The sequence below is a fragment of the Oncorhynchus clarkii genome, chromosome 28 (assembly GCF_045791955.1).
Source record: "Oncorhynchus clarkii lewisi isolate Uvic-CL-2024 chromosome 28, UVic_Ocla_1.0, whole genome shotgun sequence".
Lineage (NCBI taxonomy): Eukaryota > Metazoa > Chordata > Actinopteri > Salmoniformes > Salmonidae > Oncorhynchus > Oncorhynchus clarkii.
Window position 1 is genome coordinate 1,789,325 of NC_092174.1, and position 23,594 is coordinate 1,812,918.

Sequence of the window (23,594 nt, forward strand, 5' to 3'; positions counted from 1 at the left end):
GAGAAGTTGAAAATATCAGTGAAGACACTTGCCAGTCGGTCAGAAAATGCTCTGAGTACAAGTCCTGGTAATCTGAATGTTAACCTGTTTAGTCTTACTCACATCAGCTATGGAGAGCATGATCACACAGTCTTCTGGAACAGCTTGTGCTCTCATGCATGGTTCAGTGTTGCTTACATAGAAGGCATTTAGGTAATTTGGTTGGCTTGCGTCGCTGGGCAGCTTGTGGCTGGGTTTCCCTTTATAATCCGTGTTAGTTTGCAAGCCCTGCCACATCCGACAATTGTCAGAGCCTCCATTCATATGAAGAAGAGATGCCATTACAGAGGTCTATGAGCCGAGTGCCTGGCGAGACTGCGTTGTCAAGTGGATAATTCGCCTTTACCCTACATTTTACTGGCGAACATGTAGTCATTGGTGAATAAACTGGAGCTCTGTTTGAGATGATCCTATCAACGGGGCATTAATAACTGCAAAATCCTATGTTTCAATGAGTCTTGGCTGATCAATGACATGGATAATATACAGTTAGCTGGGTTTTCTGTTCATCGGCAAGACAGAATAGCAGCCACTGGTTAGATTAGGGGGTGGGGGTGTTAGTGGTGTGTGTATCTATGTCAACAACAGCTAGTGCACAATCTCTAATATAAGGACGTCTCAAGGTTTTGCTCACCTGAGTTAGATTACCTCATGATTAGATGTAGACCACACTATTTACCTAGAGAGTTGTCATCTATATTCTTCATAGCTGTCTATTTACCACCACAAACCAATGCTGGCAACTAAGACTGCACTCAACGAGTTGTATAAGGCCAAAAGAAAATAAGAAAATGCTCATCCAGTTGTTTGGGACTTTAATGCAGGAAAATTTAAACACGTTTTTAGCTCATTCCTACCAGCATGTCACAGGTGCAACTAGAGGAAAAACAACTCTAGATAACTGTAATGTATATGCAGGGAGAAAAATGTGTAGATTCACGTGCAGAGCGCGGCAGGTGTTTAATTTGCCTTCTCAGAAGGCAGGAATCGTCATCACAGGCAGGCAATGGTCATACATAGGTAGGCAAACAGGCAGGTGAATCAAAACTAGGACTGAAGGCTAAAACTGGTTCTGACAAACAAGCTAGGAAAAGGCTTAGAGAGTCAAAACAAACAATACCTCACAAAGGCACAAACAGGATGAACTGAACTAAATAAGGAGCTGATGAGACCAGGTGAGTAACTAACAGGTGAAATCAATTAACAAAAATGAAAGACAGGGCTACTTTCAAGAACACAAGGAAACAGAACACAAGGTCCTTCGCCCTCCATTTGGCAAATAACCTAAAACACATGGCCAAATCTACACTGTAGTTGTTTACCAAGAAGACAGTGAATTTTGCTGAGTGGCAGAGTTACAGTTTTGACTTAAATCTACTTGAAAATCTAAGGCAAGACATGAAAGGGGTTGTCTAGCAATGATCAACAACCAATTTGACAGAGCTTGAAACATTTATAAACAATTTTGCAAAATCCAGGAAAGCCCTTAGAGACTTATCCATAAATACTCACAGCTGTAATTGCTGCCACAGGTGCTTCTACAAAGTATTGACTCAGAGGTGTGAAAACGTATGTACAATGCATTAGGAAAGTATTCGGAACCCTTGACTAATGTTTATACAACTTGAATGGAGTCCATTCACATTTACATAAGTATTCAGACCCTTTACTCAGTACTTTGTTGAAGCACCTTTGGCAGCGATTACAGCCTTGAGTCTTCTTGGGTATGATACTACAAGCTTGGCACATCTGTATTTGGAGAGTTTCTCCCACTCTTCTCTGCAGATCCTCTCAAGCACTGTCAGGTTGGATGGGGAGTGTCGATGCACAGCTATTTTCAGGTCTTTCCAGAGAAGTTAGATCGGGTTCAAGTCCGGGCTCTGGCTGGGCCACTCAAGGACATTCAGAGACTTGTCCGGAAGCCACTCCTGTGTTGTCTTGGCTGTGTGCTTCGGGTCGTTGTCCTGTTGGAAGCTGAACCTTCACTCTGGAGCAGGTTTTCATTAAGAATCTTTCTGTACTTTGCTCCATTCATCTTTCCCTTTCCTGACTAGTCTCCAAGTCCCTGCTGCTGAAAAGCATCACAGAGCATGATGCTGACACCACAATTCTTCACCGTAGGGATGTTGCCAGGTTTCCTCCAGACGTGACTCTTGGCATTCAAGACAAAAAGTTCAGTCTTGGTTTCATCAGACCAGAAAATCTTGTTTCTCATGGTCTGAGAAGCCTTTAGGTGCCTTTTGGTAAACTCCAAGCGGGCTGTCATGTGCCTTTTACTGAGGAGTGGATTCCATCTGGCCACTCTACCATAAAGACCTGATTGGTGGAGTGCTGCAGTGATGATTGTACTTCTGGAAGGTTCTCCCATCTCCACAAAGGAACTCTGGTACTCTGTCAGAGTTTGGCCGGGCGGCCAGCTCTTGGAAGAGTTTTGGTGGTTACAAACTTCTTCCATTTAAGAATGATGGAGGCCACTGTGTTCTTGGGGATCTTCAATGTAGAAGACATGTTTTGGTACCCTTCCCCAGATCTCCGCCTCGACACAATCCTCTCTCTGAGCTCTACGGACAATTCCTTCGACCTCATGGCTTGTTTTTTTTCTTCTAAAAACCTGTTTTTGCTTTGTCATTATGGGTTATTGTGTGTAGATTGATTATGAAAAAACAATTTCATCAATTTTAGAATAAGGCTGTAACGTAACAGAATGTGGAAAAAGTAAAGGGGTCTAAATACTTTCTGAATGCACTGTAGCTAAAGAGGAACAATGGGTTCATATTGAAGATCTGTATCCTCATAACCAGAATCTTTTAACGTGCTATTTTCAAATGATAAAGTTAAGAACATTAACAATTTCAAAGTTAACAACACTATAACAATACGGAAGACAAGGGGAGGCAGGGTAGCCTAGTGGTTAGAGCATTGGACTAGTAACCGGAAGGTTGCAAGTTCAAATCCCCAAGCTGACAAGGTACAAATCTGTCGTTCTGCCCCTGAACAGGCAGTTAACCCACTAGGCCGTCATTGAAAATAAAAATGTGTTCTTAACTGACTTGCCTAGTTAAATGAAGGTAAAAACAATGAAACAGATTCTACAAGAACCAATTTCACTCCCTAAAAATGGAACGATCCTTGGATAGCTTTTCAGAATTCACTGATATATTGGTCCACATGGAAAACTAAAGATATAGAAAATGTAAATTACATGGTAATAGTCATTTATATTTCATGACAGAATGAAATATAAATGTTGGACTGACCAATGTAGATATTTTCCAATACATGCAATGTAAAAGTTTCTTAGCAAGAATTTTCGATTTGAAATCTTTTGGACATCAGAGCAATCTTGAGGGAATCCTACTTGAGTCAGAAAAATACATTCAAATGATAGGTAAGATATATAAAACCTTGTAGAGAGCCTATCCAACTGAAATTCTTTTAGAAAAATATAAACTATTGCAACCAAGACTTAAGAACTGATTTTGGCACAAGATGAAAGTAATGTTGGAACTTACAAAATTACAGTTAATGAAAATGTACGCTGAATCCAGTATAAACTGATGTATAAAATTGTATTACACAAGAGACAAAATTCACAGATTCTACAGCACAAACGGCAGAGTCATGTCTTAATTTTAAAACTAACAATGGCTCAATAGTCCATGCCTTCTGGGAATCAAATCAAATTGTATTGGCCACATACACATGGTTAGCAGATGTTATTGCGAGTGTAGCGAAATGCTTGTGCTTCTAGTTCTGACAGTACAGCAATATCTAACATGTAATCTAACAATTCCACAACAACTACCTAATACATACAAATCTAAGTAAAGGAATGGAATAAGAATGGCAGAGCAGCGTAGGCAAGATGAGATGAGTAATGCAAGATATGTAAACATTATTAATTAATTAATACATACGATTCTGGGCTGTGCAGTTGCCATACCAGGCGGTGATACAGCCCGACAGGATGCTCTCGATTGTGCATCTGTAAAAGTTTTAGGTGACAAGCCAAATTTCTTCAGCCTCCTGAGTTTAAAGAGGCGCTGCTGCGCTTTGGGTGGACCATTTCAGTTTGTCTGTGATGTGTACGCCGAGGAACTTAAAACTCCCAACCTTCTCCACTACTGTCCCGTCAATGTGGATAAGAGGCTGCTGTTTCCTGAAGTCCACAATCATCTCCTTTGTTTTGTTGACATTGAATGTGAGGTTATTTTCCTGACACCACACTCCGAGGGCCCTCACCTCCTCTCTGTAGGCCGTCTCGTCGTTGTTGGTAATTAAGCCTACCACTGTAGTGTCGTCTGCAAACTTGATGATTGAGTTGGAGGCGTGCATGGCCACACAGTTGTGGGTGAACAGGGAGTACAGGAGAGGGATGAGAACGCACCCTTGTGGGGCCCCAGTGTTGAGGATCAGCGGGCTGGAGATGTTGTTACCTACCCTCACCATCTGGGGGCGGCCCGTCAGGACGTCCAGGACCCAGTTGCACAGGGCGGGGTCGAGACCCAGGGTGGCACTTCATGATGACGGAAGTGAGTGCTACGGGCGGTAGTCATTTAGCTCAGTTACCTTAGCTTTCTTGCGAACAGAAACAATGGTGCCCCTCTTGAAGCATGTGGTAACAGCAGACTGGGATAAGGATTGATTGAATATCTCCATAAACACACCAGCCAGCTGGTCTGCGCGTGCTCTGAGGACGCGGTTGGGGATGCCGTCTGGGCCTGCAGCCTTGCGAGGGCTAACACGTTTAAATGGTTTACTCACGTTGGCTGCAGTTAAGCAGAGCCCGCAGGTTTTGGTAGCGGGCCGTGTCAGTGGCACTGTATTGTCCTCAAAGCGAGCAAAGGAGATGTTTAGTCTGTCTGGGAGCAAGACATCGTGGTCCGCGACGGGGCTGTCTGTTTTTTTGTAGTCCGTGATTGACTGTAGACCCTGCCACATACCTCTTGTTTCTGAGCCGTTGAATTGCGACTCTACTTTGTCTCTATACTGACGCTTAGCTTGTTTGATTGCCTTGCGGAGGGAATAGCCACACTGTATGTATTCGGTCATGTTTCCGGTCACCTTGCCCTGATTAAAAGCAGTGGTTCGCACTTTCAGTTTGCGCGAATGCTGCCATCAATCCACAGTTTCTGGTTGGGGAATGTTTTAATAGACGCTGTGGGTGCAACATCACTGATGCACTTGCTAATAAACTCGCTCACCGAATCAGCATATTCATCAATGTTATTGTTCAACGCTATGCGGAACATATCCCAGTCCACGTGATCGAAGCAATCTTGAAGCGTGGAATCCGATTGGTCAGACCAGCGTTGAACAGACCTGAGCGCAGGTGCTTCGTGTTTTAGTTTCTGTCTATAGGCTAGGAGCAACAAAATGGAGTTGTGGTCAGCTTTTCCCGAAAGGAGGGCGGGAGGGCCTTATATACATCAATGAAGTTAGAATAACAATGATCCAGGGTTTTGCCAGCACGGGTAGCGCAATCGATATGCTGATAGAATTTGGGGAGCCTTGTGTTCAGATTAGCCTTGTTAAAATCCCCAGCTACAATAAATGCAGCCTCAGGATGTGGTTTCCAGTTTACATAGAGACAAATGAAGTTCTTTCAGGGCCGTCGATGTGTCTGCTTGGGGGGGAATATACACGACTGTGATTATGATCGAAGATAATTCTCTTGGTAGATAATGCGGTCGACATTTGATTGTGAGGAACTCTAAGTCAGGTGAACAAAATGACTTGAGTTCCTGTATGTTGTTATGATCACACCACGTCTCGTTAATCATAAGGCATATACAGCCCCGCCCTTCTTCTTACCAGAGAGATGCTTGTTTCTGAAGGCGCGATGCGTGAAGAAACCAGGTGGCTGTACCGACTCAGAAAGCTTGTGTCGAGTGAGCCATGTTTCCGTTAAACAAAGAACGTTACAGTCTCTGATGTCTCTGTGGAAGGCAACCCTTGCTCGGATTTCGTCTACCTTGTTGTCAAGAGACTGGACATTGGCGTCAGAATACCTGCAGACGGTACCGGGTGGCGCAGTGGTCTAAAGCAGTGCTAGCTGTTCCACCAGAGACTCTGGGTTCGAGCCGACTGCGACCGGGAGGCCCATGGGGCGAAGCACAATTGGCCCAGCGTCGTCCGGGTTAGAGAGGGCTTGGCCGGCAGGGATATCCTTGTCTCATCGCGCACTAGTGACTCCTGTGGCGGGCTGGGCGCAGTGCACGCTGACCAGGTCGCTAGGTGTACAGTGTTTCCTCCGACACATTGGTGCGGCTGGCTTCCGGGTTGAATGCGCGTTGTGTTAAAAAGCAGTGCGGCTTGGTTGGGTTGTGTTTCGGAGGATGCATTCCTACCCGAGTCCGTACGGGAGTTGCAGTGATGAGACAAGACAGTAACTACTAACAATTGGATACCACAAGAAAAAGGGGTAAAAAAAAATACATGTAAGAATTAATTTGTAATTTGCACAAATATGAAAAGATTATAAAACAATATCAATTTAGATTATACAAGGGAGAACCTTACCTTAAATTGAGGAGATCATAAAAAAATTCCATGAAGTGCCTGCACCTGCTGTTTTCTCAAATTCAAATCACATTTCTCAGTTGGGCAGTTAGGTTCCTGCAAGAACCCCCAAGAACGAAGGAGGTTCTCCTGATAAACCCAACCTCTTAAGCAGCTCTTGGAATAACCTTTTGGGGACATTTTTCAGTTCCAAGAACTCTAAGGTTCTTCGAAGAACTATGAGGATCTTAGAAGAATCCTTGTTGAACCCATAAGGTTTTTGCATGTGGCCATCTGTTGCAGCACAAATGTGCAACATTGTAGCCCACACGTCAGACAAGAAATGTGCGCTGTTATTGTAGAGCCAATATAGCCTACAATGGCCATGATCTGTTTTTGATTTATGATGGAATACGCGTTATGCTAAATTATTATGGACTTACTGTGCATTTTCAGTTCATCTGCATTTGCATGTAGACAGTCTCTTCCATGAAGCTGCATTGCCTGATAACACGAAAAGGATCAATCAAACACATTTGATGTGTCATAGTGGTCTCTGACTTGTGGTCAGACTCGCTCAGGTGGACTTGAACTTATACATTTTTTCAATGCACCTAGGGCCAGTGAAATGTGTTGATTTATAGGGTCAGTCATAGTAGTACGGCGCCCCTGGAGAAAAGTATGGTTAAGTGCCTTGCTCAAGGGCACATCGACCAATTTTTCACATTCTCTATGCAGCTGGAGAGAGTGTATCTCCTACCACATGAAATATGTTGGATTAGAGCATTCAAATATTGTTGTTAAAAGAAATACTGAATCTATATATAGGCTATGGCTGAATCAATGTATCTAAGAATACATGTCTCTAATCATGTGCCTTCTCAGTCTGAACTCCAGACTTGGCTCAGTTGAACCCATTCTGTTTCTGCAGTTTTAGAAGCTGAGTGGTGAGTAAAATAATAAGTAAACTCTTTCCTTTCATGAAGACAGAACAAGAGGTGTCAAATGTCTTGATTGAGGAAGTGTCACACGGGGCTATTGCAGCTTTCGACAAGCAGAACCTATGTTGAACTCTGCACCCAAATCCCCACTGCCTACAGCTTACAGACGGTAGGCAATTAAGGTCACAGTTATGAAAACTTAGGACACTAAAGAGGCCTTTGTACTGACCCTGAAAAACACCAAAAGAAAGATGCCCAGGGTCCCTGCTCATCTGCATGAACGTGCCTTAGGCATGCTGCAAGGAGGCATGAGGACTGCAGATGTGGCCAGGGCAATAAATTACAATGTCCATACTGTGAGACGCCTAAGACAGCGCTACAGGGAGACAGGACGGGCAGCTGATCGTCCTTGCAGTGGCAGACCACGTGTAACACCTGCACAGGATCGGTACATCCGAACATCACACCTACGGGACAGGTACAGGATGGCAACAAAAACTGCCCGAGTAACACCAGGAACGCACAATCCCTCCATCAGTGCTCAGACTGTCCACAATAGGCTGAGAAAGGCTCGACTGAGGGCTTGTAGGCCTGTTGTAAGGCAGATCCTCACAAAACTTCAAACGTTTTTTTGGCCACATGTCAGCGTAAATGTAATTCCTGTTTGTACGTTGCAATTTTGTTTGTTTCCTTGAATATTTATGCAGATTGCATCATTCTAATAATATTAATAACATTAACATTGCTGAATATATAAAGCTGTAACTATTCCAAATGTGGGATATGCATAGGCTCTTGAGGAGCTAAGACACCTCTATTAGCCTCATTGTAGCTACAAAACTGTCAGTGTTCAAGTTTAACATGTGATGACAATACAACAGAACAGATGAACAGGAATGACATTTACTCTAACGGGTGGCCCAAAAAAGATTGAGCTTAAAGTCAAGCCCCTACAAAGTGCACCTCTACTCCAGGGTTCTTCCAGGAACCTGCTGCTTCATTGAACCATTTAAGGTTCCTCCATGAACCCCTCAACTAACCGAAGGTGCAAATATGAACCAGTGACTAGCAATGGTTCCTTGAGGAACTCCACAGGTTATTTGAGGATCTCCAGGGTTTCTTGAGTCACCACTAATTCTAATAGTGTAGACTGCTATCCATAGACTTGTCTGTCCATTCGTCCACCCACCATGCACTCTTTAAATAGTGAAGGCCTACTTTGTATTAAAGATAATGGCAAAAAGCACAGGCCTGTTCCTTCTTAGCTCAAGATTTTGAAGAAAATAAAACGGATCTGACTATATAAAGTGATCTATAACAGTGCTTTGGTCCGCGATGCTTTAGGCTAGAAACAAGCTGTAAAATACCAGAGAAAGATGTGACTCCGATATCTATGGGAATATCATTGTTTTGTAGACAAAAAAATGACTTTGCTTAGGAAGTAATCTAATTCTGTCACTATCACTTGATTTAAGCTATTAACTTTCTGTACAATATCACATGTTTAAAACCAGACAGCTTTTAGGGAAACACATGTGACCTTCTCTCGTTGGGTTAACAGAAGAGTAGCCAGCAGTTAAAGCTTACATTTTTCTGAGTCGTTAGGCCGACTGTCTGGGGTGGAAAGGTAGGCCTAAATTTTGAAAGTACCATGTAAGGATTCCTAATGACACCTCAGATGTAATTATTTGCAAACAAGACACACTGATTTGGCATTGGAGAAATATGATAAGATGAACACATTGGCCTATCTCTGTCCTTCCTTAGCCTGGAATTTTGGTAATTTGTGTAGTATTATAAAATACTCTGCTAATATGCAAAATAATGTAGAATTTTATGACATTTTTATAAAATGATAGACTCATATAATGGTTTTACAATAAAGGAGATCCCCCCTAATCTTGTCCATGAACCCACAACCTTCTGGCCCGCAGCCTTGTGCTCTGTCAAAATCCCTGCATTGCCATGTAATGCTAACAGATCAAAGACCAGTTTCTAAAACTGCAAATCTAAGGCTCTGGTCTGTTGAAGAAGTGAGTTTAAACAGTAGTCATGTTCTCTGCTATAAACTTTGTTTTAATTATTATTTTGGGTTTAGGGGAGGGTTAGTTGTTTTATTTGTTTTTTGTCAAGCATTTAGGAAGGGTTTAGGTCAAATATATTTTGATGAATGCAGTGCCATTCATTTTCATTTTAGAGCAGTCTGATTTTCTCCATGTAACCCTTATTATAAATAAAGTTCACTCCCTTACTGTTTATTATTTATCCTGTTGCCAAGTCCATTTACCCCTACCTATATGTACATACACTACATTACCAAAAGTATGTGGACACCTGCTTGTCGAACACATCATTCCAAAATCATGGGCATTAATATGGAGTTGGTCCCCTCTTTGCTGTTTTAACAGACTCTACTATTCTGGGAAGACTTTTTCCAATAGATGTTGGAACATTGCTGGAGGGGACTTACATCGTCGGGCACTGATTTTGGGGGCGATTAGGCCTGGCTTGCAGTCGGCATTCCAATTCATTCTAAAGGTGTTCGGTGGGGTTGAGGTCAGGGCTCTGTGCAAGTCTTAACTGACTTGTCTGGTTAAATAAAGGTTCAATAAAAAAGAATACAAAAAAAGAATGCGTTTCCACTGCTCAAGAGTCCAATGGCAGCGAGCTTTACACCACTCGAGCCGACGCTTGGTGCGTATGGTGATTTTAGGCTTGTGTGCGGCTGCTCGGACATGGAAACCCATTTCATGAAGCTCCCAACGAACAGAGGCAGTTTGGAACTTGGTAGTGAGTGTTACAACCGAGGACAGATGATCTTTACGTGCTTCAGCGCTCGCCGGCCCTGTTCTGTGAGCTTGTGGAGCATACCACTTTGCGGCTGAGACATTGTTGATCCGATACATTTCTGCTTCACAATAACAGTTCTTAAAGTTGACTGGGGCAGCTCTAGCAGGGTAGACATTTGACTAACTGACTTGTTGGAAAGGTGGTATCCTATGACGGTGCCACGTTGAAAGTCACTGAGCTCTTCAGTAAGGCCCTTCTACTGCCTGCAACAGGTGTGGCTGAAATAGTTGAATCCACTAATTTGAAAAGGGTGTCCACATACACTATATATCTACCTCAATTACCACATACCCCTGCACATCGACTCAGTACTGGTACCCTGTGTATATAGCCAAGTTATCGTTACTCATTGTGTATTTATTCATTGTGTTGTAATTGTTATATTAAGTAAGCATTTCTCTGTTAGTCTATACCTTTTGTTTACAAAGCATGCGACAAATTTAAATACAATGTGAAGCTCCAGTCCAACAATTTCTAACTGAACAGTGACACCTACTGGTATATGAGTGGTAATGTACTTCAGTAGTAACCAGCCTACCATGTTACATGCTGCCAAGACAGGACACGTCGCTTGCGCATTGCAAAATAAATGTACACATGTTATTCAATCATTGCACCCACACTGCTCTCGAGCATCTGTGTGGCCAGGCACTAAACTAGAAATTGGTTCTCTTTGTGACGCTCAACGTGCTGCAAGTTTGGCCTCTCCCATCTCCTATATGGTTTTTAGGAACGTATACCCACGTGCCAACTCCTCATTGGTTTTTTAGGAGCATATACCCACGTGGGTGATTGAAAGATGAACTTAGGTCCACACTCGTCGGTTGCGGCAATACACCTAAAGTTGGTTGCCAACCACCACATAAAGTCCAAAATAATAATAATAAGCCTTAAGGAAGGAGGAGAGATGACTAGAAATGAATATTTCAACCTGCATGTCCTGATCGTGTCTGATGTGGGTGGGCAAAATCAATGTGCGCACGTTGGTGCGGTCTGGTCAGCATGCAAGACTATGTGCCCTGCTTAGCTTTGAAAATAGGCTATGTTGATTCAGCTGAGCTACATTTAGACATTGATCAGCTTCCATAGTCATTTGCATAGACTACCTCAAATAAAATGTCTAATCAAATATAGAATTCCACTTCATTTCAATCACCCAATACATGAATAGGATTAAAAATATCTTTAATGTTTCCATGTGGAATTCTCATCGCAATTTCAAGGTATATATAGTTCTGATGATTATGTTGAAATTAGATTCATGTAACAACCTGTTAGTCAGATGTAGTCAATGTATTTCAATTGACAATTTACCCTAATTGCAATGTTACACTGCTGGTTGAAATGAGAAGAAAACGTTTTTTCAAATCCAATGTATTTTCCACGTTGATTACACCTACATTGATTACCTTGAAAACCACTGTATGCCCAGTGGGTGTTGCAAATCCTATTTGCGCCCACTGACGTCCATATATATTTTTTTGTATTACTTCAGGAGCCTATAAAATTCCTAATTACAATTTGCTTTGCTTATCACGAACCATTAACACAATATAAAAGTAATAAATAGGCAGTGCCGAATCTAATTTGATAATCATGTGATATTTACATAATTGTGCGGACGTGCAAAAGCGGTCGGGGATGCGATGTCAGCAATGCATCACCTGCTCCAGAAGTCTCCTGTGCTGCAGCCCAGGTTGAAGACGTACAGACGTCGGTTCTGGCTACACACTAAATTCTACTGCTGCTCTGTCGCGCTCCACGTCCGTGGGCGTGGCCTAACAGATCGTCTGGGTAGCCAGGCAACTTGTTCTTGCCACTGTAAGAAAAAGGAATCTTTACCTTGTGTCGTTGATGCTTCAATTTCCGTATCGACTCCTTTCTCCTCCTCCACGCAAGACTTCTCATCCGTACCCCACCTCTTATCACAGCGTTGGTTTTATCGGGAGCGGCAGGTGTAGACTGGAAGGAGGAAGCCGCGACATAAATCATGCTTTGTCGGGAGCAGTCGGCTTTGGAGCATGGGTAGGCTACGGGTCAACTCCCTGTGGACGTTTCGTCCCTCATGGATAATTTAGCCAGTGTTGTGAGCTCGCCGAGCCAATGTTTTTCTATCAGTTATTTTCACATTTTAGCGATGGAAATACAAGGTGTAGCCTATTAACTGTTGACAGTCTGTTAAGGGTTATGAAATAACATGCCAATTGTTGCTCGAATCTTCTTAATGTGGTCGAATGTTTCCATTCCTGGCTACATTATTGTTTCATCACTAGGCATTAATAACCTACGCTGGCACGCTTCCTAATTGATAGCCTTGGCTGCAAACACAGCACCCAATTGAATAAGCTGAGCTATTCAATTGCATGAGCTATTCACTCATACATTGTCAAGTGTGCAAAGTAGCTATAGCCCCCCCTCCCATATATATATATATATATATATATATATATATATATATATATATATCTCACACACACACCCTTTATGTTCTCTCCAGTCAGACTGAGGAGCACCCTTTATGAAGGGGACCAGTTCCTTAAATGACCCTCTGCTGAAGTCATCTTGATTTATCCCCTCAGATCATGACATGCGGCTCATACCAGATCTCCATAAGCGAGGCGCCAAGGATCACGAGTGAACATGGGGATCAGGTCCAGAAATGTTGCTAACGGTTCAGAGGAGCAGAGGGACAAAAAGTCATCAGCCCTGCCCGTGGACTTGGACCAAGAGGCTGGGGTGGACAAAGATGGAGCTCTCTTGTTGGTGGCTCCGGGTCGGGAAGATTTCAAAAGGAGCACGCAAGGTTTTGGACTGTTGGCCAAGACGCCCCTGGGGTACACGCGACCCGTTAAGCGGAATAACATCAGGAAGCGAAGAATTCAAACCCTTATTTATGATGCCCTGGAGAGACCGAGAGGATGGGCGCTACTGTACCACGCGTTTGTGTAAGTAACCAAAATATCTATGTGAAGTCTGTTTTACTCACACACATACATAACTTGTTCCCTTTGTTCTACAGTATTTCAATTTGAAACATTTGCTGAGAAAAGTCTCTGGCAGAATACTGGATAGAAATAAAAAAAAGCACACCTGGCTCACACCTTGGAAAATAATCCAATGTCAAGTAAATTTTATTAATTTTAATATCCAAACCGTTTATGTAAAAATTATTGCCCTAAGATAAAAATGGAGGTAGACAGCATTATATGCTCAGAGCATCTCAAGTGTCTCACTTATCAGTCTCGCCCAAGTAATTTGAGTATAAGTAGTCCACCATTTCCAAGACTTAACGCTCACAATTTAATACCATTTTTTTTAAGCCAGTCTTTTTGTAATTGAGCAAAATGTATGGTTTTGCTTTCATGTGTTTTTCCATGTCACAACTCTCTTCACAGATGAGTAACTGTGTGTATTTAAGTCTGGTAATCCTTTAATTTAGATTAATTGGAGAAGTGGTTGTTTTTAAGTCAATGAAAGACGTTTGTTTCACCAGAGGACAACAAAATAACACCTAAAGGGGATGGATGCCCCAAACCCAAAAGCAAATGGATCTCAAATGAAATGGTGACCAATAGTCTAGGGCAGGGATGGGCAACTTTGATGGGGTGGGGGCCACAAAGAAATGGAACTCATCATGAGGCGCCGCAGTGGGTTTGCGTATCCACATCAGTCCATTAGCAAAACATTTTAGTGGACCCCCTCGTGAAAGCAGAGATACTTAATTTTTTTTTTTTTAAGTTAATTTTCTGCACATTTTGACATGGGGCATAGTGAACGTTTTTCTGTTTTAAAGCAAGTTTGCTGCAATTCTAAAAATGTTGCTATGGAGCGGAGAGAAACATTAGCAGTTTTACAGCTAATTTCATGCAGTTCTACACATTTTGCAATAAAATGGAGGCAAATGATAACAGATGATCAATAGGTCAGTAATTCGACCATGCTTACTACAATTTTAGATAGCTGGCCGCTAAACATTTAGTTGACATAGGCTAACTGAGTGACTGCTGATGCACAACCACATTTTTGAAATTGCACCTTGTGTATTCTATTATTCTAACTCTCAACAGTAAGTTGAGACCCAGACTGAGTACCCAATTTGTGTGAAATTGGTCCGTGGGCCTACAAAAGGGGGTCCGGGTTCCACCAGTTGCCCTCCCTGGTCTAGGGAATTGACTCTCATGACCATTCTTGATCTTAGCCTAATGCTGTAACTCAGTGCAGTTCAAGAAGAGTTAAGAAAATATTTACCAAATAAAGTAAAGGATAATAAAAAAGTAACACAATAACAATAACAACGCTATATACAGGGGGTACCTAGTTGGTGTGCGTGGGTACAGGTTAGTTTAGGTAATTTGTACATGTAGGTGAAGTGGCTATGCATAGATAATAAACAGCGAGTAGCAGCAGTGGAAAAAACAAATGGAGGGGGGGGGGGTGTCAATGTAAATAATCTGGTGGCCATTTGATTAATTGTTCCGCAGTCTTATGGCTTGGGGGTAGAAGAAGCTGTTAAGGAGCCTTTTGGTCCTAGACTTGGCGCTCTGGTACTGCTTGCCATGCAGTAGCAGAAAAAAATATATTTGACTTGGGTGAATGGAGTCTCTGACAATTTTTTGGGGCTTTCCTCTGACAACGCCTAGTATAGAGGTCCTGGATGGCAGGAAGCTTGGCCCCAGTGATGTACTGGGCCCAACGCATTACCCTCTGTAGCGCCTTACGGTCAGATGCCGAGCAGTTACCATACCTGGCGTTGAGGATCAACGTAGCAGACGTGTTGTTACCTACCCTTACTACTTGGGGGTGGCCCGTCAGGAAGTCCAGGATCCATGTGCAGAGGGAGGTGTTTAGTCCCAGGGTCCTTAGCTTATTGATGAGCTATGAGGGCACTATGGTGTTGAATGCTGAGCTGTAGTCTATGAACAGCATTCTCACAGGTGTTCCTTTTGTCCAGGTGGGAAATGGCAGTGTGGAGTGCGATTGAGATTGCGCAATCTTTTGGGGCGGCATGCAAATTGGAGTGGGTCTAGGGTATCTGAGATACCTGTTGATGTGAGCCATGACCAGCCTTTCAAAGCACTTCATGGCTACCGACGTGAGTGCTATGGGGTGGTAATTATTTAGGCAGGTTACCTTTACTTCCTTGGGCACAGGGACTATGGTGTTCTGCTTGAAACATGTAGGTATTACAGACTCGGTCAGGGAGAGGTTGAAAATGTCAGTGAAGACACTTGCCAGTTGGTCCGCGCATGCTTTGAGAACACGTCCTGGTAATCCGTCTGGCCCCGCGGCTTTGTGAATGTTGACCTGTGTAAAGGTCTTGCTCACATCGTCTACTGAGAGTGTTATCACGCAGTCGTCCAGAACAGCTGGTGCTCTCATTCATGCTTCAGTGTTGCTTGCCTCGAAGCGAGCATAAAAGGCATTTAGCTCATCTGGTTGGCTCGTGTCACTGGGCAGCTCACGCCTGGGTTTCTCATTGTAGTCCGAAATAGTTTTCAAGCTCAGAGACAATTTAGTAGGATCTGATCTTAATTCTGTATTGACGCTTTGCTTGTTTGATGGTTCGTCTGAGGACACAGCAGGATTTTTTTTGTAAGTGTCCGGATTAGTATCCCGCTCCTTGAAAGCGGAAGCTCTAGCCTTTAGCTCAGTGCAGATATTTCCTGAAATCCATTGCTTCGTACGGTCACTGTGGGGGCGATGTCGTCTATGCACTTATTGATGAAGCTGATGACTGAGGTGGTGTACTCCTCAATGCCATCGGAGGAATCCTGGAACATATTCCAGTCTGTGCTAGCAAAACAGTCCTGACCACTTTTTTTATTGATCTAGTCATTGGTGCTTCCTGCTTTCATTTTTTCTTGTAATCTGGAATCAGGAGGATAGAATTATGGTCAGATTTGCCAAATGGAGGGCGAGGGAGATCATTTGCAGTGCTTGACTTGGGCAGGAGCTCACTGGAGCGGAGTACCGGCATCTCAAATTTTCTACTGCTTGAGCTCCTGTTCCTCTTATAGAATGTTAGCTCAAAAGTATTGTGGAGCTCCTGCACCTCAGTATAAACAGTACCTGCACCTATTCCAGTGCAAGTCAAGCACTGCTCGTTTGTGCCTAGGTGAGAACTATATGTGTGGTCCATTGCAGGGGCACATTTATATATCTGTGTTAGGCTCAGGACTGCATCTGTTAGGGTCCTATTTGGTAGCATCAGGAGTGTGTGTGTGGTAGGGTCAAGAAGAGTTTGTGTGTGCGCTCTATGGTACATTTAGCGTGTGTTTGTGGTCATTGACTGAAGTCTTTGCACTTCGCAATTCTGGTAGGAGTGTGTATGTGTGTGTTCACGCACGTGTGTTTTTAAAATTTGATTTAACCTTTATTTTGACAGGAGTCAATGCTGAGACTGGACAGGCATGTGACCTTTTTTGACTGTTCAAGTACTCGCACTGAAAAAAAATATGTGCGCATTTATCTATATGCTAAAAGTGAGAAACAATGGCTAATTTATCACAACCTTTACAGATGATGAATCCTAATTGCTAAATTGGACATACCTACTAATTTAAGGGTTTTTCTTTATTTTTACAATTTTCCACATTGTTGAATAATAATGAAGACATCAAAACTATGAAATAACACATGGAATCATGTAGTAACTAAACAAGTATTAAACAAATATAAATATATTTGAGTTTCTTCAATTTGGTTGAGGTTGGGTGATTGTGGAGGCCAGGTCATCTGATGTAGCACTCCATCACTCTCCTTCTTGGTCAAATAGCCCTTACACAGACTGGAAGTGTGTTGGGCTATTGTCCTGTTGAAAAACAAATCATAGTCACACTAAGCGCAAACCAGATGGGATGGCATATCGCTGCAGAATTCTGTGGTAACCATGCTGGTTAAGTGTGCCTTGAACCTAAATAAATCACAGACTGTCACCAGCAAAGCACCCCCACACCATCACACCTCCTCCTCCATGCTTCACAGTGAGAACCACACACGCAGAGATCATCTGTTCACCTACTCTGCGTCTCACAAAGACACTGCGGTTGCAACCAAAAATCTCAAGTTTGGGCTCCATCAGTCGAATGTCCATTGCTCGTGTTTCTTGGCCCAAGCAAGTATTTTCTTCTGATTGGTTTCCTTTAGTAGTGGATTCTTTGCAGCAATTCGACCATGAAGTGGTGTAAACCTTGCCGCCATTTGACTCTGGAGCAGTGGAAACCCGTTCTCAATGCATATTGGGTCATGTAGTAAATAAATGAGTCAATTAAAAAAAACAAGTGCCATTTATTGGAACTGTAACATCAACTGGTTATATTATAAAGTAGTCCTGTGTTGCTCAGTTGGTAGAGCATGGTGCGTGCAACGCCAGGGTTGTGGGTTCGATTACCACGGGGGATTGTTATGAAAATCAATGCCTTCTGGATAAGAGTGTCTGCTAAATGACTAAAATGTAAAAATGGCTGTGCATTGGCATATACTTGTTTTGTTAGTTTAGCAGACAAGACAATCTTATTTCCAGAGCCCTTATCACAGTGAACACCTATTTTATAGTGTAAAACATGATTTAATATAACAGAATAAAATGGAACAAAGTACTATGGCTGGAACAGTTGTTTTCAGTAATTATTTGAAACGGTGCTCAAATTGGCAAGTTGAAAGACACCATTTTGTAGTGTTACAAAGTCTTCTTTTTGATATACAGATGTTCGATTGAGTTTATTATGCTTTTTCCTTGGAATTTTCTACATGGATGAACAATTGTACATTGAACACTGCATGGGATGAATTATGTCCAGGACATCTGTCTGGTGAGTAGGCCTAGGCTTAATGACTGATGAAAATACGCACTTTGTCTTTATCAAACTAATGTTTTTGCATATTTTCAGTGTGGAACTGTCTATTTTTAGGGGGCTAATAGCCTAGGCTAACGAATTCTAAATGCCATTAGCAGTTCGCAAAGTAGGGTTGTCACTAACGTTAGTTACCACAGCCACAAAGTCATAAACCATGCTTGTTTCTACAATTTTGCTTATTAAAATCAGATTTTAAACCTTACTCTTAACCCTAGCCACACTGTTAACCTTTCACCTAACCCTATCCCATCAGTTAGATACCTTTTTCTAAGCATTCATTTCTTTACACACACAGCACTTGTGCGTGTGAAGCTAGCAGACAAGACAGAATGCAATTGAGTGAGTGAGACGGAAAAGGGAATTTAGGGAGCAGAACTGTGTGATGCTTGGTTTATTTTCTTTTGTGCCCTGTAAAGCGCTACAGAGGGTAGTGCGTCTGGCCCAGAATGTCACTGGGGCCAAGCTCCCTGCCACCCAGGACCTCTATACCAGGAAGGTGTCAGAGGAAGGCCCTAAAAATTGTCAGACTCCAGCCACCCAAGCCATAGACTGTTTGCTCTGCTTCCGGGAATATCTGCATTGACCCGTTTTGCACTAACTCTTTTGACTCATCACATACGCTGCTGCTACTGTTTTATTATCTATTCTGTTTCCTAGTCACTTTACCCCTACTAGCTATATGGACATACCTACCTTAATAAACTCACAGCACTGCATATCGGCTCAGTACTGGTACCTCGTGTGTGTATATAGCAAAGTTATCGTTCTTTACTCATTGTGTATTTATGTTGATATTTTTCTATTTTTCTCTCGGCGTTGTTGGGGAGGGCCCGTAAGTAAGCATTTCTCTGTTGTTTAAGAAGCATGTGACAAATACCATTGTATTTGATTTGAAACCCACTCTTGCTCCACAGACTCATGTTACGAGACACTAGAGGTGCATACACTTAAACGAGAGAGGGAGAGGAACAGGATGGACAAATACAGATAGATGGTGGGAGAGAGAGGAAGGGAGAGACGTTGTGCATCAGCAGTTCTAGCCTGGATCAGTATAGTGATCCTTGGCATGCAGACAAACTGGTGCACTCATTGGCAGACAGCTCCCAATGCCTATGCTCTCAGAGTAGAGATTACTGTATAATGCCTTGCTAATATGGAAGTCTTTCCTTTTACTGGAAAAGGAAAGACTGCAATTACCAAGCAGAGCATTTCCTTACTTGGTTTTCATCATGGCATGTAACAGATGTTTATTTAAAAAAAGGAGATGCTGGACGCGTACTGGCCAAAACATTATTCAGACTCAAAACTATTATTATTTTTACGAAAGTGAGAGTGCATAGAGCCCAAAAAGTGTGCGCTAGAGCAAGTTAGAGTAAACATTTGAGCTACATGCCTTCTTCACATGGAATTACATATACCAGTGGAGGCTGGTGACTTGGAAAATAGGAGGGTGGGAGACACACGGTATAGGTGCGGACCAGACGCAGACGTCAAAGCGTGTTAAAATACCACCAAAGACCAGTCATTTTAACCAAAACATTTGAATAAAGACATTTATAGTAACATTATGGGGAATGGGAATGATAGGACTACTTAGTGTTGGGAAGGGATCACAGTAGTGATTATTTGAGGTGTTCAGAGGCTTGTCTTTAGTGCAGGACAGAGGGGTGTACTACAAAGCAGGATCAAGGAATTAGCAAGCTAACTTTCAAGATGATTCGATACATACAGTGCATTCGGAAAATATTCACACCCCTTGACGTTTTCCACATTTTGTTACGTTAGTTATTTTAAAATGGATTAAATAGTTTCTCCCCGCTACCCCAAAAATGACAAAGCGACAGAGCCAAAAAGTAACAATAAATATAGTATGTAAAGACGAAAAAATTAACAAAAAAGAAGTGCGCCTCCAACAGGAAACTGTTGAGCATGAAAAACCCAGCAGTGTTTCAGTTCTTGACACAAACCAGTGTACCTGGCAAACAAGGCACTTAAATATTTGGTCTTGCCCATTTAACCATCTGAATGGCACATACAAATGTCTCAAGGCTTAAAAATCCTTTAACCAAATAATGATGTCTGTGATCTTCAGGTTGGAAAGCCATAGAACTAAAATTATTACTGAGTTGGACGACCATTCAAAACGATTTTTCCCAGTCGGATCTCTTTTTCGCAGTTCTCAATTGTCTTGAACGCTCGGAAGTCTGAGATTTCCGATTTCCTAGTTGTTTTGAACAACGCATTCGTCTCAGTGGAGGGAGGGAGGGAGGGAGATAGCATGGGCCTCTCACGGCCTTCTCCTTCCTTTTCTCCGGTGAGGCTGACCAGAGAGAGAGGACACCGTCTTCAACCCGATGGTGAAGTCGCACCGCATCTGCCTTGTTCAGAAATTCATGACCAGAGAAAGTGAAATATTCCTCTATTAAAATAGACACAACAAGCTGCTAATAATAATAAAAAAGCAGGGCTGTCGATACACTTGGTTGCTCATTCACTACAGCACGAGTGAAAGTAAGGACAAGTGGGTTTTATGTTTTGTAATAGTGTTGAGTAAAAACAGTGACGGTGCTGAATATAAACTTAAACATGAACTCACTCGTAAATTGGATTTAACAAGCGAAATCAATAAGGAAGCATAGCTTTCACCTGGTCAATCTGTCATGGAAAGAGCAGGTGTTCATAATGTTTTGTACACTCGGTGTATACAGTTGAAATCAGAAGATCCACTTAGGTTGGAGTCATTAAAACTCGATTTACAACCATTCCACAAATTTCTTGTAAACAAACTATAGTTTTGGCAAGTCGGTTAGGACATCTTTACAAGTCATTTTGCCAACAATTGTTTACAGACAGATTATTTCACTTAAAATTCACTGTATCACAATTCTAGTGGGTCAGAAGTTTACATACACTAAGTTGACTGTGCCTTTAAACAGCTTGGAAAATTCCAGAAAATGATGTCATGGCTTTAGAAGCTTCTCATAGGCTAATTGACATAATTTGAGTCCATTTGAGGTGTACCTGTGGATGTATTTCTAGGCCTATCCTCAAACTCAGTGCTTCTTTGCTTGATATCATGGGAAATTCAAAAGATATCAGCCAAGACCTCAGAAAATGACCGTCATTATGTTTGGAGGAAAAGGGGGAGGTTTGCAAGCCGAAGAACACCATCACAACCGTGAAGCACGGGGGGTGGCAGCATCATATTGTGGGGATGCTTTGCTGCAGGAGGGACTGGTTCACTTCACAATATAGATGGCATCATGAGGCAGGAAAATTATGTGGATATATTGAAGCAACATCTCAAGACATCAGTCAGGAAGTTAAAGCTTGGTCGCAAATGGGTCTTCCAAATGGACAATGACCCCAAGCATACTTACAAAGTTGTGGCAAAATGGCTTAAGGACAACAAAGTCAAGGTATTGGAGTGGCCATAACAAAGCACTGACCTCAAACCTATAGACAATTTGTGGGCAGAACTGAAAGTGTGTGCGAGTAAGGAGGCCTACAAACCTGACTCAGTTACACCAGCTCTGTCAGGAGGAATTGGCCAATATTTACCCAATTTATTGTGGGAAGCTTTTAGAAGGCTACCTGAAATGTTTGACCCAAGTTAAACAATTTAAAGGCAACGCTACCAAATACTAATTGATTGTTTGTAAACTTCTGACCCACTTGGAATGTGATGAAAGAAATAAAAGCTGAAATAAATCATTCTCTCTACTATTATTCTGACTTTTCACATTCTTAAAATAAAGTGGTGGTCCTAACTGACCTAAGACAGGGAAATTTTACTGGAATTAATGTATTTGGCTAAGGTGTACGTAAACTTCCGACTTCAACTGTATTTTGTTTGTATGTTTGGGCTTTTATAGTTTGTATTTGTACGTGTTGGGCTTTAGCTGAGATTATTCTTTAGTCAAGTATATTTGTCCAGGCCTCAATTGTTTCTTGACTAGAACCATTCATTCTCGCTGTCTATTATTAGAATGTTATAACTTCTAATAGTAACTTTAACCAGTGGCAAATTGTGAGAGAGTGAGGTGAATGCCATCTAATAGCCAACATCTTTTTTTGTGGCAGTGCTTCCTGCATGCAGTAAGCGTCTCTGATTTATTTAGATATTCAAGGAGCTATAATTGTTAAATAACATAGATGCGATGCATTGGATATTTACATTCATGCACTTTGTCCCAGAAGCATTTAATTGCTGGGCACTCCCACATCATATGAAGGAATGTGCCTACCTGATTTAGGTGACCCAGTGAACAGTTGGCCTAAATTAAAACATTACTAGTTGATGGTCTGGATTACGGGATGCCACGGTCCTGTTTCTCCACATTATGTTTCAGTTGGAGGGTTGTTCAGATTCAATTACATCTGTGGAACATACTTTTTTAATGGCTAGCTCAGAATATGACATTTCCAAAAGTTTATATATTACTGAGATCAGTCCTTTCGGGAGCCCAGATAATTTATCAATACCATCATTGGATGGTTTGGTATAGTTTTGGTTTCTCAAGAGACTCCATAGGCCAGCATAGATTACATAAATTGTAAGTATAGGAAAAAAGGAGTTGCCTGGTAATGTGTTTATTTTTTTCAAATCTTGGAATGTTCTCAAACCATTACTGTCCATGATATCGGCAACGATACAGATTCCACATTTGGACCACTGGGGGGATGCAAAAGGTCGCCTCCAGATTGCAAATATTGGAGTATTAGCATGCCATCCCAGTTTCATTGTTTAAAAATCTTGCGCCAAATAGAGATTGTGTGTGCAATAATAGGACAAAACCATAGTTTATATCAGTGAAGAAGGATATATCTGTGAAGACCACCTCGTACAGGGCAATGGGAGACATCATATTTCTCTCTATACTCAGCCAGGGGACATATATCTGTGAAGACCACCTCGTACAGGGCAATGGGAGACATCATATTTCTCTCTATACTCAGCCAGGGGACAATCATGTCTAAACCAATTTAGGATGGGACGAAAGGCTAGTATCTGGAAATGCAATTTAAAGTTTGGTACGGATAGTCCTCCTACGTATTTCCCTCTTTGTAAGTTACATTTTATCATCCACAATCTCTTACCTTGCCATATACATTTAGAAACCACACTATGGTTTCACACAAACCACACTACAACACAACGGATTGGTTCAAATGCGTTAAGAAGGAAAGAAATTCCACAAATTAACTTTTAACAAGGCACACCTGTTAATTGAAATGGATTCCAGGTGACTACCTCATGAAGCTGGTTGAGAGAATACCAAGAGTGTGCAAAGCTGTCATCAAGGCAAAGGGTGGCAATTTGAAGAATCTCAAATATAAAATATATTTTGATTAACATTCTTTTGGTTACTACATGATTCCATATGTGTTATTTCATAGTTTTTAT

At 42.0% G+C, this 23,594-nt stretch overlaps 1 protein-coding gene across 1 annotated transcript in view; it reads left to right on the top strand.

The window, feature by feature from the left end:
* Nucleotides 1-12,149: 12,149 nt before the first annotated feature.
* LOC139386870 (potassium voltage-gated channel, KQT-like subfamily, member 3) overlaps nucleotides 12,150-23,594 on the top strand; it is a 133,487-nt gene continuing 122,042 nt past the window's right edge. Inside the window, exons 1-2 of the mRNA XM_071132730.1 lie at nucleotides 12,150-12,356; nucleotides 12,911-13,276. Of these exons, the coding sequence (XP_070988831.1) occupies nucleotides 12,972-13,276 (305 nt within the window). The 5' untranslated portion in view covers nucleotides 12,150-12,356; nucleotides 12,911-12,971. The remainder of the gene's footprint in view (nucleotides 12,357-12,910; nucleotides 13,277-23,594) is intronic.